Below are 15,830 nucleotides of genomic sequence, written 5' to 3'. Positions count from 1 at the left end.
AAGGACAGGTCAACAACAACAGGTCAACAACAACAAGGACAGGTCAACAACAAGGACGGGTAAACAACAACAAGGACGGGTCAACAACAACAAGGACAGGTAAACAACAACAAGGACAGGTAAACAACAACAAGGACGGGTCAACAACAAGGACAGGTCAACAACAAGGACGGGTCAACAACAACAACTACAGGTAAACAACAACAAGGACAGGTCAACAACAAGGACAGGTAAACAACAAGGACAGGTAAACAACAACAAGGACAGGTCAACAACAAGGACGGGTAAACAACAACAGGTCAACAACAACAAGGACAGGTCAACAACAAGGACAGGTCAACAACAACAGGTCAACAACAACAAGGACAGGTCAACAACAAGGACAGGTCAACAACAACAGGTCAACAACAACAAGGACAGGTCAACAACAACAGGTCAACAACAACAAGGACAGGTCAACAACAAGGACGGGTCAACAACAAGGACAGGTCAACAACAACAGGTCAACAACAACAAGGACAGGTCAACAACAAGGACGGGTCAACAACAAGGACAGGTCAACAACAAGGACAGGTCAACAACAAGGACAGGTCAACAACAAGGACGGGTCAACAACAACAAGGACAGGTCAACAACAACGACGGGTCAACAACAAGGACAGGTCAACAACAAGGACAGGTCAACAACAACAGGTCAACAACAACAAGGACAGGTCAACAACAAGGACAGGTCAACAACAAGGACAGGTCAACAACAAGGACAGGTCAACAACAAGGACGGGTCAACAACAACAAGGACAGGTCAACAACAAGGACAGGTCAACAACAACAAGGACAGGTAAACAACAACAAGGACGGGTCAACAACAACAAGGACAGGTAAACAACAACAAGGACAGGTCAACAACAAGGACAGGTCAACAACAAGGACAGGTCAACAACAACAAGGACAGGTAAACAACAACAAGGACGGGTCAACAACAACAGGTAAACAACAAGGACAGGGAAACAACAACAAGGACAGGTCAACAACAAGGACGGGTAAACAACAACAAGGACAGGTCAACAACAAGGACGGGTAAACAACAACAAGGACAGGTCAACAACAAGGACGGGTCAACAACAAGGACAGGTCAACAACAAGGACGGGTCAACAACAACAAGGACGGGTCAACAACAACAAGGACAGGTAAACAACAACAAGGACAGGTCAACAACAGCAACAGATAAACGACAGATAAACAACAACAACAGGTAAACAACAAGGACAGGTCAACAACAAGAACAGGTCAACAACAAGGACAGGTCAACAACAAGGACAGGTCAACAATAACAAGGACAGGTCAACAACAAGGACAAGTCAACAACAACAAGGACAGGTCAACAACAACGACAGGTAAACAACAACAACAGGTAAACAATAACAGGTAAACATAAATAAGGACAGGTAAACAACCACAATAGGAAAACAGTTAAACAAAAGCCACAGGTAAACAACTAAAGGCAAAGGAAGACAGGTAAACAGGAAGTGCTACCTTCTGCTCTCTGATTGGTCTGTCTCCTGCAGGTGAGGACGACGGGACGAAGGACGAGGTCAGAGCTGCAGACCGAGGACAGGAAGTGGAGGAGGACGTCTGAGGACTCAGCGTCTGTCACCTGAGAGACACAGAGGGACAGAGAGAGAGAGACAGAGGGACAGAGAGAGAGACACAGAGGGACAGAGAGAGAGACACACAGAGGGACAGAGAGAGAGACACAGAGGGACAGAGAGAGAGAGACACAGAGGGACAGAGAGAGAGACACAGAGGGACAGAGAGAGAGACACAGAGGGACAGAGAGAGAGGACAGAGAGAGAGACACAGAGGGACAGAGAGAGACACAGAGGGACAGACAGAGAGACAGGTGAAACAGAGACCTGAGAGACAGAGAGAGAGACAGTGAGAGAGAGAGAGGTATACTGACCAGGCTCCGCCCCCGTGGAAAGACTCTGATGTGACCTTTGACCCTCAGCGCCCTCTGAAGCCCCGCCCACTGAGCAGCAGCCAATCCCAGCAGAGAACCAACCAGAACACCGGAGAACCAAACGTGAGCCTCGCCCGTCCCGTCGTCCACCACCACCCTGTCCACAGAGACATGGAGGGACAGACAGAGGGACAGAGAGGGACAGAGGGACAGGGAGGGACAGGGGGACAGACACAGAGGGACAGACAGAGACAGAGACATGAAATGTGTCCACAGTGTTGGACACACAGAGGGTTCTGGGTTCTCAGAGTTTCTTACTTTGCTTTGGACTGAAACACCGAGGAGGAGGAGCCACACCGAGAACCACTGCAGGTCTGAGAGAACCAGGAGAACCAGGAGAACCAGGAGACCATCAGAGGACCAGGAGAACCAGGAGACCATCAGAGAACCAGGAGAACCAGGAGAACCAGGAGACCATCAGAGAACCAGGAGAACCAGGAGACCATCAGAGAACCAGGAGAACCAGGAGAACATCAGAGAACATCAATTTAATGGGCTATATGCACAGCTCCATTACTTCCTGAAGTTCAGACAGCACCTTTATTTCCTGTGTTTGATGATAGGATGAATTGATTAATCCAGGTGTGTCTGACCTCAGTAAATGGTCAGACACACCTGGATTAATCAATTCATCCTATCATCAAACACAGGAAATAAAGGTGCTGTCTGAACTTCAGGAAGTAATGGAGCTGTGCATATAGCCCATGGAGCTTTACTGCAACTACCAATTACAACAGTCATTTCCAGACACTTTACAGAGAACCCAACAGATCCACATGAGGGAGAACCCTGCAGAACCAGGTCAGAGGAGGAGAACCCTGCAGAACCAGGCTCAGAGGAGAACCCTGGTTCTCCCCCTTGTTTCCACATGGTACCAGCCCGGGTTCAGGAATCACCTGGACCCTCTGGGTCCAGGTTCTCATCAGATCAGAGGATCAGCTGATGGATCCTCAGTCAGATCTACAGGATGAACTATGAGGAGAGTTTTATTCTTCAACAGCAGCTCAGCTCTCACTGAGCAGGAGAGTCCTGGATATCAGAGAGGGGGGGTTAGTGGGGGGGTTGAGTTTCAGTGTCTCAGGAGGACATCTTGTCCAGGAGACTCACTGTGCAGAATTATGAGACAACTTAAGAAGCTGATCTTCCCTCTTCTCACTGATTCCACCGGGAGCCGCGGTTCCTCAGCATGTCTGCCATTCACAAACCGATCAGTGACCTCTAGCGCCACCTGTCTCTGGAGGACACTCTGCAGCCGCTGTCCACAGACTCTGTCAGTCCTGATCTGTCCATCAGCCACAGCCTCCAGACCCGGTCCAGAGAGCTGGACTGATGAGGGACCAGGTCCTCTAGGGGTCAGTATTCTCCTCTGTCCTCTCAGTGGAGGACTGATGAGTGACGGAGACGGTCCAGCATCCTGGTTCTCTGGAACGGTCCGACGTCTTCCTGTCCCTCTGCTGGAGGGACGTCCCTCCAGAACCCGGCAGCAGGACTGGGAGCTGAGGGGACTCCATCCTCCCCCCCCAAGGTCAAACACCATCTGTGATACCAGCCCAGACCAGGACCAGGACCAGACCAGGACCAGGACCAGACCAAGACCAGGACCAGGACCAGACCAGACCAGGACCAGGACCAGACCAGGACCAGGACCAGCCCAGCCCAGACCAGACCAGGACCAGGACCAGGACCAGACCAGGACCAGGACCAGGACCAGACCAAGACCAGGACCAGGACCAGGACCAGACCAGGACCAGGACCAGACCAGGACCAGGAGCAGACCAGACTAGACCAGGACCAGACCAAGACCAGGACCAGGACCAGACCAGACCAGGACCAGGACCAGACCAGGACCAGGACCAGCCCAGCCCAGACCAGACCAGGACCAGGACCAGGACCAGACCAGGACCAGGACCAGGACCAGACCAAGACCAGGACCAGGACCAGCCCAGACCAGGACCAGACCAGGACCAGGACCAGACCAGGACCAGGAGCAGACCAGGACCAGGAGCAGACCAGACTAGACCAGGACCAGACCAGGACCAGGACCAGACCAGGACCAGGAGCAGGACCAGACCAGGACCAGGAGCAGGACCAGGAGCAGGAGCAGGAGCAGGACCAGGACCAGGAGCAGGACCAGGAGCAGACCAGACCAGACCAGGACTAGGACCAGATCAGGAGCAGGAGCAGGACCAGACCAGGACCAGGACCAGACCAGACCAGGACCAGAACCAGATCAGGACCAGGAGCAGACCAGACCAGGACCAGGAGCAGGACCAGGAGCAGACCAGGACCAGGACCAGACCAGGACCATACCAGGACCAGGACAAGACCAGGACCAGGAGCAGGACCAGACCAGACCAGGACCAGGACCAGACCAGGACCATACCAGGACCAGGACAAGACCAGGACCAGGACAAGACCAGGACCAGGACCAGGAGCAGGACCAGGACCAGGACCAGGACCAGACCAGGACCAGGACCAGGACTCAGACCAGTCCTCCGCCCTGCTGGGTCTGAGTCGGGTGCAGCTCTCAGCCCGGGTCCTCCTGGACCATCAGGACTCTCATCTCATCAGTCCAGAAACCCTCAGGATCCGTCTGCTGGTCCTCCCTGGCCCGGTCTGGACCTTGAGTCTTGTGTGTCTGGTTCTTCAGCGGTCCTGACCTCGGCCGGGTCCCTGAGGGTTTCGCTCCGGTGACGCTGCAGCTCTGAATCTGGCAGCGCTGCTGGCAGGAGGCGTCCTGGCTCCGGCTGGACGGTCCTGGGTTCCTGGGTTGTTCTGAGCCGAGTTTCTCAGCAGGCTTCCTGCGGCGCTGGTGACTGCTCTGAGTGAAACGCTCTGCCTGTCTGAGTCAGTCACATCTCTGCTGACCTGCTCTCCACAGGAAGCTGCCTGATCATCCTGCACAGCTGATAGGCTGATGGCGTTAGACCACGCCCCCTCTCCTCAGCTGACAGGCTCCACTGGCAGCGGGCCGTCAGGCCTGGACCGCCGTCAGCAGGACAGCAGGAAGCGGTGGAAACACCCGTCTGCCTCGGTCCTGCTCAGAGAACCTCTGCTGCCAGGGTCCAGAGGACACGGAGGACAGCACGCAACGTTACACACTGTGTGTGTGTGTGTGTGTGTGTGTGTGTGTGTTACCTGCGTGTACACACTGTCACACAGTGAGCAGCTCCACTGCAGCTCCAGGAACAGGAAACACACCAGGTGACCTTTGACCCGAGCCACAGGGCAGCGCTGCTCCTCTCTGAGGGCCCAGCGACCCAGATGCATCATGGGAGGAGGAGGGGGGCGGGGCCAGCTGAGGGAAACACACACTGCTTCATGGAGGGAGCTGTGTGTGTGTGTGTGTGTGTGTGTGTGTGTGTGTGTGTGTGTGTGTGTGTGTGTGTGTGTGTGGTTCTTACCTGGAGTCTCCCACTGAGAGCACGGTGATGGAACTGACAGGTAGAGAGCTACAGTACACACTGCCAGCCCTGACACACACACACACACACACACATACACAATCACGTTGACTCAAACAGTGTGTGTGTGCGTGTGTGTGTGTGTGTGTCACCTGGACAGCCTCCTCTGGAAGGCAGACAGCAGCAGTGTGTTGCCAGGCAACAGGCCAGGCGGGTAGGGGGCGTGGCTTAAGTCCAGGTAGACCTGCAGGCTCCGCCCCGTTTGGTCACACACTGTGAGGCGCACACCTGAACACACACAGTGTGTGTGACGGCCTTAACAGAGAGAGAGAGAGAGAGAGAGAGAGAGAGAGAGTGTACACAGTACAGTGTGTACAGTGTGTGTGTGTGTGTGTGTGTGTGTGTGTGTGTGTGTGTGTGTGTGTGTCCTACCTGTGTGTGTGTGTCCAGGTGTGTTGGTCCTGTCATTCAGGCTGATCCTTTCAGAAACAAGACCCTGAAAACACACCAGCTCTGAACTGACACACACACACACACACACACACACACACAGATCAGCTGCAGTTCCCCGGGCGGCCACTGGGGGGACAGTTTACCTGCAGTCCAGAACCTGAGAGACGGAGAGGACGGAGGGACGGACAGTCTGGGGACACAGAGACAAACTGGTCCTCACAGAGCAGGAGAATGTGTGTGTGTGTGTGTGTGTGTGTGTTACCTGTGTGCAGGTGTGCAGGGGGCGTGTCAGAGTGTGCAGCCTCCAATCAGAGCCCACCTGCAGGGTGGAGTCAGCGTGAAGCTCCGCCCCCCGCTGAGCAGCGAGCTCAGAGCCAATCAGAACGCTGGGATCCTGACAGACAGAGAGACGGACCAATCAGCTGGTGGCGCTCGCCCGGCCCCGCCCCCTCAGTGACATCATCCCTGCCGTGGTCACCTGACAGCTGACGACCACCAGTCTGTAGAAGCTTCCGGGCTGAATGACGGAGAACCAGCGGGTGGAGCCGCCGGAGAACACCAGCAGAACCTGTAGGGACAGTAACCAGAGGTAACCAGCTAACCAGCAGCTAACCAGAGGTAACCAGCTAACCAGCAGCTAACCAGAGGTAACCAGCTAACCAGTAGCTAACCAGCAGAACCTGTAGGGACAGTAACCAGAGGTAACCAGCTAACCAGCAGCTAACCAGCAGAACCTGTAGGGACAGTAACCAGAGGTAACCAGCTAACCAGCAGCTAACCAGCAGAACCTGTAGGGACAGTAACCAGAGGTAACCAGCTAACCAGCAGCTAATCAGCAGAACCTGTAGGGACAGTAACCAGAGGTAACCAGCTAACCAGCTGGTAACCAGCAGAACCTGTAAGGACAGTAACCAGAGGTAACCAGCTAACCAGCTAACCAGCAAAACCTGTAGGGACAGTAACCAGAGGTAACCAGCTAACCAGCTAACCAGCAGAACCTGTAGGGACAGTAATCAGAGGTAACCAGCTAACCAGCAGAACCTGTAGGGACAGTAACCAGAGGTAACCAGCTATCCAGAGGTAACCAGCTAACCAGCAGCTAACCAGCAGAACCTGTAAGGACAGTAACCAGAGGTAACCAGCTAACCAGCAGCTAACCAGAGGTAACCAGGAGGTAACCAGCAGAACCTGTAGGGACAGTAACCAGAGGTAACTAGCTAACCAGCAGCTAACCAGGAGGTAACCAGCAGAACCTGTAGGGACAGTAACCAGAGGTAACCAGCTAACCAGCAGCTAACCAGGAGGTAACCAGCAGAACCTGTAGGGACAGTAACCAGGAGGTAGCCAGCTAACCTGCAGCTAACCAGCAGCACCTGTATAGATAGGAACTAGAGGTAACCAGCAGCTAACGAGGAGGTGACCAGGAGATAACCAGTTAACCAGCAGAATCTGCACACAGGCAACAGAGGTAACCAGTAGAACTTGTATACAGTAACCAGGAGGTAACCAGCTAACCAGGAGGTAACCAGGAAAATCTACACACAGTAGCCAACAGCTAACCAGGAGGTAACCAGCAGAACTTGTATAGACAGTAACCAGCAGGTAACCAGCAGCATGACCTGTGAGCTGGGGACTAGAGTTAACCAGGTGACTAGCAGCTGACCATCAACACCTGTGCAGACCAGCAGGTGAGCAGAGTTAACCAGGTCTCTAAAGGACCTGGTTACTAAAGAACAAGTAGCAGTTGCCGTGGTAACCAGGTCAACATCTGCAGGTCTCTACCCGTCCCTCTGCCAGTCTAACCAGATAACCTGGTTACTGAGAGACCAGAGCATCCAGAGGACTAGTCCACCTGGTCAGCAGTGAGCACAGGTGCATTGTGGGTCTCACCTTGCCCCGCCCCTCCTCCTCAGCTTCTCGCTCTGTCATTGGTCCATTCTTGGGGTCCCGCCCCCAGCTGACCACCGGGCCAATCACAGAGGCTCTGACTGAGAAGCTCAGCCTCAGCCCCGCCTGCTCCGTGTCTGGCTCCGCCCCCACGTTCCGCCAGGCCACGCCCTCTTTCTGTTCCACCCCGATCACCATGGAGACACAGGGCTGTGTCGTCACGGCAACAGCGGGTGACTCGTCTTCCCCCGTCCTCCTCCTCTTCCTCTCTGAAGGCTCCGCCCCTCCTCCGGCCGACTCCGCCCCCTTCTGGCTCAGGTGTGTCTCCATGGCAACAGATGGACTCAAGATGTGGACGTGGTCCAGAGAGAACTGGAGGTAGACCCTGACACACACACACACACAGACACACAGACACACACACACAGACACACACACACACAACGTACACACACTGTATACCTGTGTGTCTGTGTGTGTGTGTGTGAGTGTGTGTGTGTGTGTGTGTGTGTGTGTGTGTGTGTGTGTGTACCTGCAGTGTGTGTGTGTGATGAACTTGTCCTGGTCCAGGTGTTGGAAGGAGGGGAACTCTGATTGGAGGAACCTCTCGGTTACCATGGAGAACCGCTGGACACACACCAGACAGCCTGGAACACACACACCTCTGTGACCCCTGAGAGAGAGTGAGTGTGTGTGTGTGTGTGTGTGTGTGTGTGTGTGGTACCGATCCAGGCCGTGTTGGAGAACGCCCTTTGACCTTTTGACCCCTCAGAGTCTCCGGTTTCCGTGACGACGCAGGAGACGTCCCCCGTCCCGTCGGACAGCTGCAGACTGAGGTCTGAGGTCTGAGAGGAGAACCGCAAGACCCCCACCAGCAGCAGGGGGCGGGGCCTGGAGGGAGCAGAACCACACTAGAACCAGAACCAGAACCAACAAACCCACCAGCAGCAGGGGGCGGGGCCTGGAGGGAGCAGAACCACAGCTAGAACCAGAACCAGAACCAGAACCAGAACCAACAAACCCACCAGCAGCAGGGGGCGGGGCCTGGAGGGAGCAGAACCACAGCTAGAACCAGAACCAGAACCAACAAGCCCACCAGCAGCAGGGGGCGGGGCCTGGAGGGAGCAGAACCACAGCTAGAACCAGAACCAGAACCAGAACCAGAACCAACAAACCCACCAGCAGCAGGGGGCGGGGCCTGAAGGGAGCAGAACCACAGCTAGAACCAGAACCAGAACCAACAAACCCACCAGCAGCAGGGGGCGGGGCCTGGAGGGAGCAGAACCACAGCTAGAACCAGAACCAGAACTACAACTAGAACCAGGTTTAGAACCAGATCCACAGGCAGAACCTTACAGATGTAACAAACTGAAAGACATGTTAATAAGCCCGAGGCTACTTTTCAGAGCCTCTTCTCCAAAATGACACAAACTAAAAACAGTATAACACTGCAGTAACACGGCCTGTTTGAGTGGTGACTGTCTCCTCATAAAGTGAACACTTGTAAGATTTGTCCAGATGTGTAAATATCAGTATATATGTTACTGGTTAAGTGTGACTGAAGATGGAACACAGCACAAATGAAACATTTTCAGTCTCGCCTAAAAAAAAAAGCCCTTTCAATGTGATCATCTCTTTGGAAAAGTCCAGCTGCAGCTCTAAACCTCCATCAGATCATAGACTAATATGTGAACACTCTCTCTGCAAAGGCTGACTCTGTGAAAGTGAAGCAGAACAACATTTGACAGGTTTTAGTACAGACAGGTCAGGCGATGGCACACTTTGGCACACTGTGGTGCCATTTGTGAAATCTGAATTTTCTAATGTTCCAAATTATATTTTTCACTTTTATATCACTGCTGAGGTTCAATACATCCAAACAGAACAGTCTCTGGCGTGACTGCCGTGGAAATTCACCCAGAGCGTCTGTTTACGCTCAGCTGGACGCTCCGTGCGTAAAGCCTCCTCTGTATACAGGCTCCCAGCTCCGCAGCAGCTTCATGAATACAGACACCCCGTACGTCGCTAGACTCGTCTGGGCCAATAGAATGCAGCGGGGGTCACCGACATGTGATTGACAGCTCTGTTAGCCAATCAGAACAAGCAAAACACCGTCATGGCGCAGACAAACTGTATGGCGCTGACCAATCACAGAGCTCCTTGAGGCTAACTGGGGGTCAGTTTTACGCCCGGACTGACGTCAGAGGGGGCTAGCTGGCTAAGCTACACGATCCCGATGGACAATAAACGCATAATTCGGACTCTATATGGCCAAAAGTCCAGGTAAGAGGCGATTTTTTTACCGCAGTTTGAAAACGCGATCTTGCTGTTGGCTGTTCTGTGGCATTTTCTGGCGGATTCTGTGGTTTTAGAGGCTTTGAGCGGTATGGTTGTAACCAGCGGAGTCTCAGCTCTCGTCTGAGAGGCTGTTTGTGTGAATTGCATCATGTTTCATAGCGCTACGATCAATACTTCGGCGAGTGGGTTGACACGGTCACGAATATGTTTCATAATTCATTCAGCTGGTGTCTGAGCTGTTTGGAGTGTGTAATAATGGCTGATATATTCGGTTCGCCCAGGTTCTGCTGATTAATTTGATGGTAAGCTTCATGACATTCTGTCAGAAATAATGCACATTATGAGACAATCTCTGAAATGTACTGAGGTCAAGCCAGCACACAAGTTGTTTTGTGGTGCGCGCATTTATGGCACATTATGGTAATAGCGACAAACACCTCATTTCAAAGTAAGAGCAACCCTCCACGAAACCGAGGACGTCAGAAATGCGCACGTCAATATCATGTAGTCTTTCAAAGTAAAAGCATTTAACATGTTCGTATTTCCGTTACGTTAGGCCAAAAGTGAACATTAAAAAAAACACACAAAAAAAAAAAATTACCAGTTTGAACTGGATTGTTCCACCTCAAGCTGATAGTACTCCACCCCACGATGACGCCCAGAAAAAATCAACTCCATCTGATGTGGAATTTCAGAATAAAAGCCCTCCCAACTTTGATACCAACTGTACTGCATGTACTCCAAGGATTTATACTTCATGGAAAAACTACCAGTTATAACTGGACCGTTCCACCTCAAACTGATAGTACTCCACCCCAGGATCACACTCACAACACATCATCTCCATCTGATGTGGAATTTCAAATTAAAAGCATAAATCCTTGTGTGCATACAGTACAGTTGCTATCAAAGTTGGGAGAGCTTTTATTCTGAAATTCCACATCAGATGGAGATGATGTGTTGTGAGTGTCATCCTGGGGTGGAGTACTATCAGTTTGAGGTGGAACGGTCCAGTTATAACTGGTAGTTTTTCCATAAAGTATAAATCCTTGTGTGTATACAGTACAGTTGGTATCAAAGTTGGGAGGGCTTTTATTCTGAAATTAAACATCAGATGGAGCTGTTACTTTTTGGTTGTCATCGTGGGGTGGAGTACTATCACTGTGAGGTGGAACGGTCCAGTTATAACAGGTACTTTTTAGTTTTTCTTTTAATGTTCACTTTTGGCCTAATGTAATTGACATACAACCGTGTAAAATGCTTTTACTTTGTGTGTGTGTATGTGCCATAAATGCGCGCACCGCAAAACAACTTGTGTGCTGGCTTGACCTCAGTCTGAAATGTTTACCGCCAGGCCCCCGGGGGGGGGGGGGGGGGCGCTCGGGCTTAAGTTAATCTGGTTAAGTAAAGTGAATCTGATGAAGTCTGATAATCTGATCAAGTCATAATCTGATGAAGGGAGCCGACAGTCCCCGGTTCACCTGAGAGCGTCTCCGTCCCGAGGGTCAGAGGACAGAGTCCTGCAGGACCAGGACAGCGCCGAGTTGATCTGGGACCGGGTCAGGTTGGGACCATCGGAGGACAGCAGAGACCGGAGAGACGTGGACGACCAGACGTCCTGCAGGGACGCACAGAGCTCCGAGACACTCAGGTACTGATGGACAGACGGGTCCACGCTGTACTGTGGGGACATCAGAGACAGACAGGACAGCAGAGACTGAGAGGACAACAGAGACAGACAGGACATCTGGGAGGACATCAGAGACAGACAGTTCATCAGAGAGGACAATAACAGAGACTTGTCCTCCAGATGTGGACGTCTACCTGAGTCAGAGGACAGGTGTGAGTCTCGTCCAACATCTCAGAGTAAATGTCTCTGCGTCCTCGTCCTCTCCGTCCCCGAAGAGTCTCCATCAGTCTCCAGGACAGAAGACAGACACACTGCTGCTGCAAGACGCCCGGGACCAGACTGAGAGACAGACAGAGACAGATAGATTGACAGGGTGAGACAGACGGGTGAGACGAGGACAGACATCGTGAGACGGGGTAGAGAGAGACAGACATGGACGGAGAGACAGACAGCGACAGACAGACAAGGTGAGAGACACACAGGACAGACAGGGTGAGACAGGGAGAGAGAGACAGACAGGGACAGACAGACAGACGGAGACAGACGGGGACAGACGGGGACAGTTGTCACCTGTCCATCAGCCGGGCGCTCAGGCTGCAGGCCCACAGGTAGTCGGACAGGGGACAGTTTGTCTGGAGCAGTAACCGTGGCAACGCTCCGTCTCCGGGGCAGCGGGAGGACGGAGAAGCCCCGCCCACCCCGCCGAAGGCCGTGACCCTGAGGCTGGAGCGCAGGCAGGCGCAAAGCATGCTGGGAGGCGAGTCGGGACAGGGCCGCAGCAGGACGTGGACGTGGCGCAGCTGAGGACGGAGACCAGACGTTATGCTAATGAGCCGGCCGGCGGCCAATCAGAGCACGGCGCCGTCTCACCTCCACCCTGTCCCCCGCTCGCAGGCTCCGCCCCCCCCTCGGCCAATAGGCCAGGCACAGGCCGACCCGCCCGTCCAACACGTAGAGCCCCGCCCCCTCACTGACCACCTCCGTCACCGTGCCCTATCAGAGGAGGGGGCGGGGCTTAGCAGGATGACACACACACTCACGTCCAATCAGAGCGCCGCAGCGTCCAATCAGAGCGCAGCAGCGTCCAATCAGAGCGCAGCAGCGTCCAGTCAGAGCGCAGCAGCGTCCAATCAGAGCGCAGCGTCCTCTCACCTGGTAACTGATGATTCTGGACACCTTCATCCTCACTCCTGATTGGACAGAGTCTTCCTCAGGCTCCGCCTCCTCACAGCCCGCAGGGTCATGTGACATCATCAGGAGGGGCGTGTCCGACTGGGAGTCCGAGTGTGTGTCGCTGTGTGCAGGGGTGTGTGTGTGTGTGTAGTCACTGTGTGTGTGTGTGTAGTCAGTGTGTGTGTGTGTGTAGTCAGTGTGTGTGTGTGTGCAGTCAGTGTGTAGCTCCGAGCGCTCGGTCACACACAGGATGTTGTTTCCTCTCCAGCCTCGCAGCACACACACACGCAGCTCCGTCACACACACCCGCCGTCCAACGTGGAGACACGGAAACCATGGCAACCGACTGCTGTCCTGTAAACACACATACCATACATCAACACACACACACACACACACACACACACACACACACACACACACACACACACACACACACACACACACACACCCTGAGCAGCACCGGTAGCTCCGCCTCCTCGTCTCTCAGACTCCAGCAGAAGAACGTGGTCCCGGAGACGACCAGCAGGGGGCCGACCCGGCCCACCTCGCCATACACACACACCCGCTGACCTTTGACCCTGAGGGAGACGCACAGACGCCCAATGACCTTTGACCCTCACAGCTGTGGGTCAGAGGTCAGAGGTCACATGACCGACCTGTTCTGAAGGAGCTTCACAGCCTCTCGGACCCCGACGGCTCCAGGAGGCCCCGCCCCTCCTCCAGGCCCCGCCCCTCCTCCAGGCCCCGCCCCTCCTCCAGGCCCCGCCCCTCCTCCAGGCTCCACCCCTCCTGCAGGCCCCGCCCCTCCCAGAGGCTCCACCCCTCCAGGAGGCTCCGCCCCTCCTCCAGGCTCCACCCCTCCTCCAGGCCCCACCCCTCCTCCAGGCCCCGCCCCTCCTCCAGGCCCAGCAGCCAATCCCGGCGCAGCGTGGACACTCAGCAGGACAGGAGGACCGATCAGCTCCACGTGGCCTCTGTCCCCGTCCTGCCCCGCGGCATTGTGGGGGATGTAGTGCCAGTGAGGGACGAAGACAAGACGGTGGAGCCACAAAGGAGACGGAGACAGACACTGGAGGGACAGACAGGACAGGGACAGACAGGTGAGAGAGACAGGTGAGACAGGACTGCAGGGACAGACAGGACAGGGACAGACAGGACGGGGACAGACAGGTGAGACAGGCCCTGCAGGGACAGACAGGAAGTGATCTTACTTCACACTGGACGCTGCCGCTGCTGTCCCTCAGTGTCCACTGTCCGTCCCGCCCCTCCATCAAACGGCCAATCAGGAGCAGGTTGACCCGGCGGAGCGCCGTCTGTCCCGGGACTGTAAGCTCCGCCTCCCGGCACCAAGCTCGATGCTGATTGGTGCTCCAGGACAGGTTACTGACGCAGGACAGGTGCTGCTGGGACACGAGCTCAGAGACAGACAGAGGCCTGGAGGACAGACGGGAGGAGGACAGGAGGAGGACAGACAGGAGCAGGACAGGAGGAGGACAGACAGGAGGAGGACAGGAGGAGGACAGACAGGAGGAGGACAGGAGGAGGACAGACAGGAGGACAGACAGGGGGAGGACAGGAGGAGGACAGACGGGTGTGAGACCACGTCAGGTGACCTGCTGGCGTGATGACATCATCAGGTGTACCTGTAGCTGACAGGTAGAGAGTGGGCGGAGCCAAACGTCTTCTGGATGCTCCGGATGGCGGACACAGTGAGGGACACTGGAAGGGGGACAGGGTGTCAACACACACACACACACACACACACTCAAAAACATTTGTCTTTCTATCCTTGTGGGGACCTTCCATTGACTCCCATTCATGTCTAGCCCCTAACCCTAACCCTAACCCTAACCCTAACCCACACCACAACAAAGCCTAACCCTAAAGAAATGTTTTTGCACTTTTACTTTTTTCAGTAACAACAACATGGTCAAGAAAACACTGTTTCCCTCATGAGGACCCAAGAAATGTCCCCATGAGGCAGATCATGCAGGTTTTCCTATCCTTGTGGGGACATTTTGGCCCCACAAGGACACACACCCCTACCTGCTTCCTGGGAGGGGGCGGGGCCACAGCTCAGGTGTTCTGAGATGAAGGTGAAGAAGTTCTTCAACCAGACGGACTCCTGGAAATGAGAACCAGACTCAGCCGATCGATCACAGAGCGACGAGCCGCGATCTGACAGCCTGAGCCTGATGAACGACGACTTTAACCAGGGAGCACCAGTCCACACGGACACCAGCAGATCACTAGTTAACACGGATGCCAGTAGATCCACAACATTATTAAACACTCGTCCCCCGGTGTCTGTCCTGAAAACAGGGCTTGCAACTTCCAGAGGATTCGACCCGACGACATCTGAGAGAACAAACCTGCTTTAGGGCGCTCATACGGGAGGACAAGAAAACAAACATGGAACCCTCGCTAGCGTTAGCAACGCCACCCATATGAGGGGGGACCCAAAAGAAACCGGAATTTGGTCAGAAAATAATAATAATGAGTTCCGACTTCTGGCCGTCAGATGTGCTGCAGGTAAGCCTCGTGCACATCTGTGAGAAATCTGAGCTCCCAGAGTGACCCTGACGCCTGTCAGGAGCTATTTATAGTAACAGAGTGCAGCGGCGGTCTGCGATTTTTTCCAAAATGGCGACATTGACTGTGAAGCCAGAGCAGCGCGTAAACATTAAACTCAGCTTTTTGCTGGAAACCAGCAGCAGAAACACTCAGCTTGTTGCAGCAAGCCTACAGGATGCTGCTCTGGGGAAGACTCAGGTCCAGGAGTGGTCCGGGGGTCTGAGAAGGGCCAGATGTCGGCGCGTCAGGTCCGCTCAGCGTGAAAACAATGCTGAGCTGCTTCTTGGCTGTCCAGGGTCTCGTCCACAGCGAGTCCGTCCCTCCAGGTCAGACTGTAAACCAGGACTACTACAGGAAGTCCTCAGACGCTCCGTGAGGATGTGAGGAG

General features: G+C 54.2%; 1 protein-coding gene across 1 annotated transcript in view; it reads right to left on the bottom strand.

Annotated features, from left to right (window-relative positions):
• The window catches only part of ctc1 (CTS telomere maintenance complex component 1), a 50,321-nt gene that overhangs the window by 9,577 nt on the left and 24,914 nt on the right, over window positions 1-15,830 (bottom strand). Inside the window, exons 2-25 of the mRNA XM_030084892.1 lie at window positions 14,915-14,993; window positions 14,512-14,587; window positions 14,080-14,302; window positions 13,743-13,937; window positions 13,525-13,592; window positions 13,317-13,446; window positions 12,845-13,219; window positions 12,563-12,685; window positions 12,263-12,492; window positions 11,887-12,031; window positions 11,544-11,743; window positions 8,489-8,655; window positions 8,297-8,411; window positions 7,768-8,149; window positions 6,356-6,445; window positions 6,140-6,271; window positions 6,021-6,067; window positions 5,857-5,942; window positions 5,577-5,739; window positions 5,425-5,493; window positions 5,159-5,318; window positions 2,279-2,334; window positions 1,961-2,117; window positions 1,534-1,654 (exon numbers count right to left, since the gene is read on the bottom strand). Coding sequence (XP_029940752.1) covers window positions 1,534-1,654; window positions 1,961-2,117; window positions 2,279-2,334; window positions 5,159-5,318; window positions 5,425-5,493; window positions 5,577-5,739; window positions 5,857-5,942; window positions 6,021-6,067; window positions 6,140-6,271; window positions 6,356-6,445; window positions 7,768-8,149; window positions 8,297-8,411; window positions 8,489-8,655; window positions 11,544-11,743; window positions 11,887-12,031; window positions 12,263-12,492; window positions 12,563-12,685; window positions 12,845-13,219; window positions 13,317-13,446; window positions 13,525-13,592; window positions 13,743-13,937; window positions 14,080-14,302; window positions 14,512-14,587; window positions 14,915-14,993 — 3,589 coding nt within the window. The remainder of the gene's footprint in view (window positions 1-1,533; window positions 1,655-1,960; window positions 2,118-2,278; window positions 2,335-5,158; window positions 5,319-5,424; window positions 5,494-5,576; window positions 5,740-5,856; window positions 5,943-6,020; window positions 6,068-6,139; window positions 6,272-6,355; window positions 6,446-7,767; window positions 8,150-8,296; window positions 8,412-8,488; window positions 8,656-11,543; window positions 11,744-11,886; window positions 12,032-12,262; window positions 12,493-12,562; window positions 12,686-12,844; window positions 13,220-13,316; window positions 13,447-13,524; window positions 13,593-13,742; window positions 13,938-14,079; window positions 14,303-14,511; window positions 14,588-14,914; window positions 14,994-15,830) is intronic.

The sequence above is a fragment of the Salarias fasciatus genome, chromosome 3 (assembly GCF_902148845.1).
Source record: "Salarias fasciatus chromosome 3, fSalaFa1.1, whole genome shotgun sequence".
Lineage (NCBI taxonomy): Eukaryota > Metazoa > Chordata > Actinopteri > Blenniiformes > Blenniidae > Salarias > Salarias fasciatus.
This window is presented reverse-complemented; position numbering and strand designations above follow the sequence as displayed.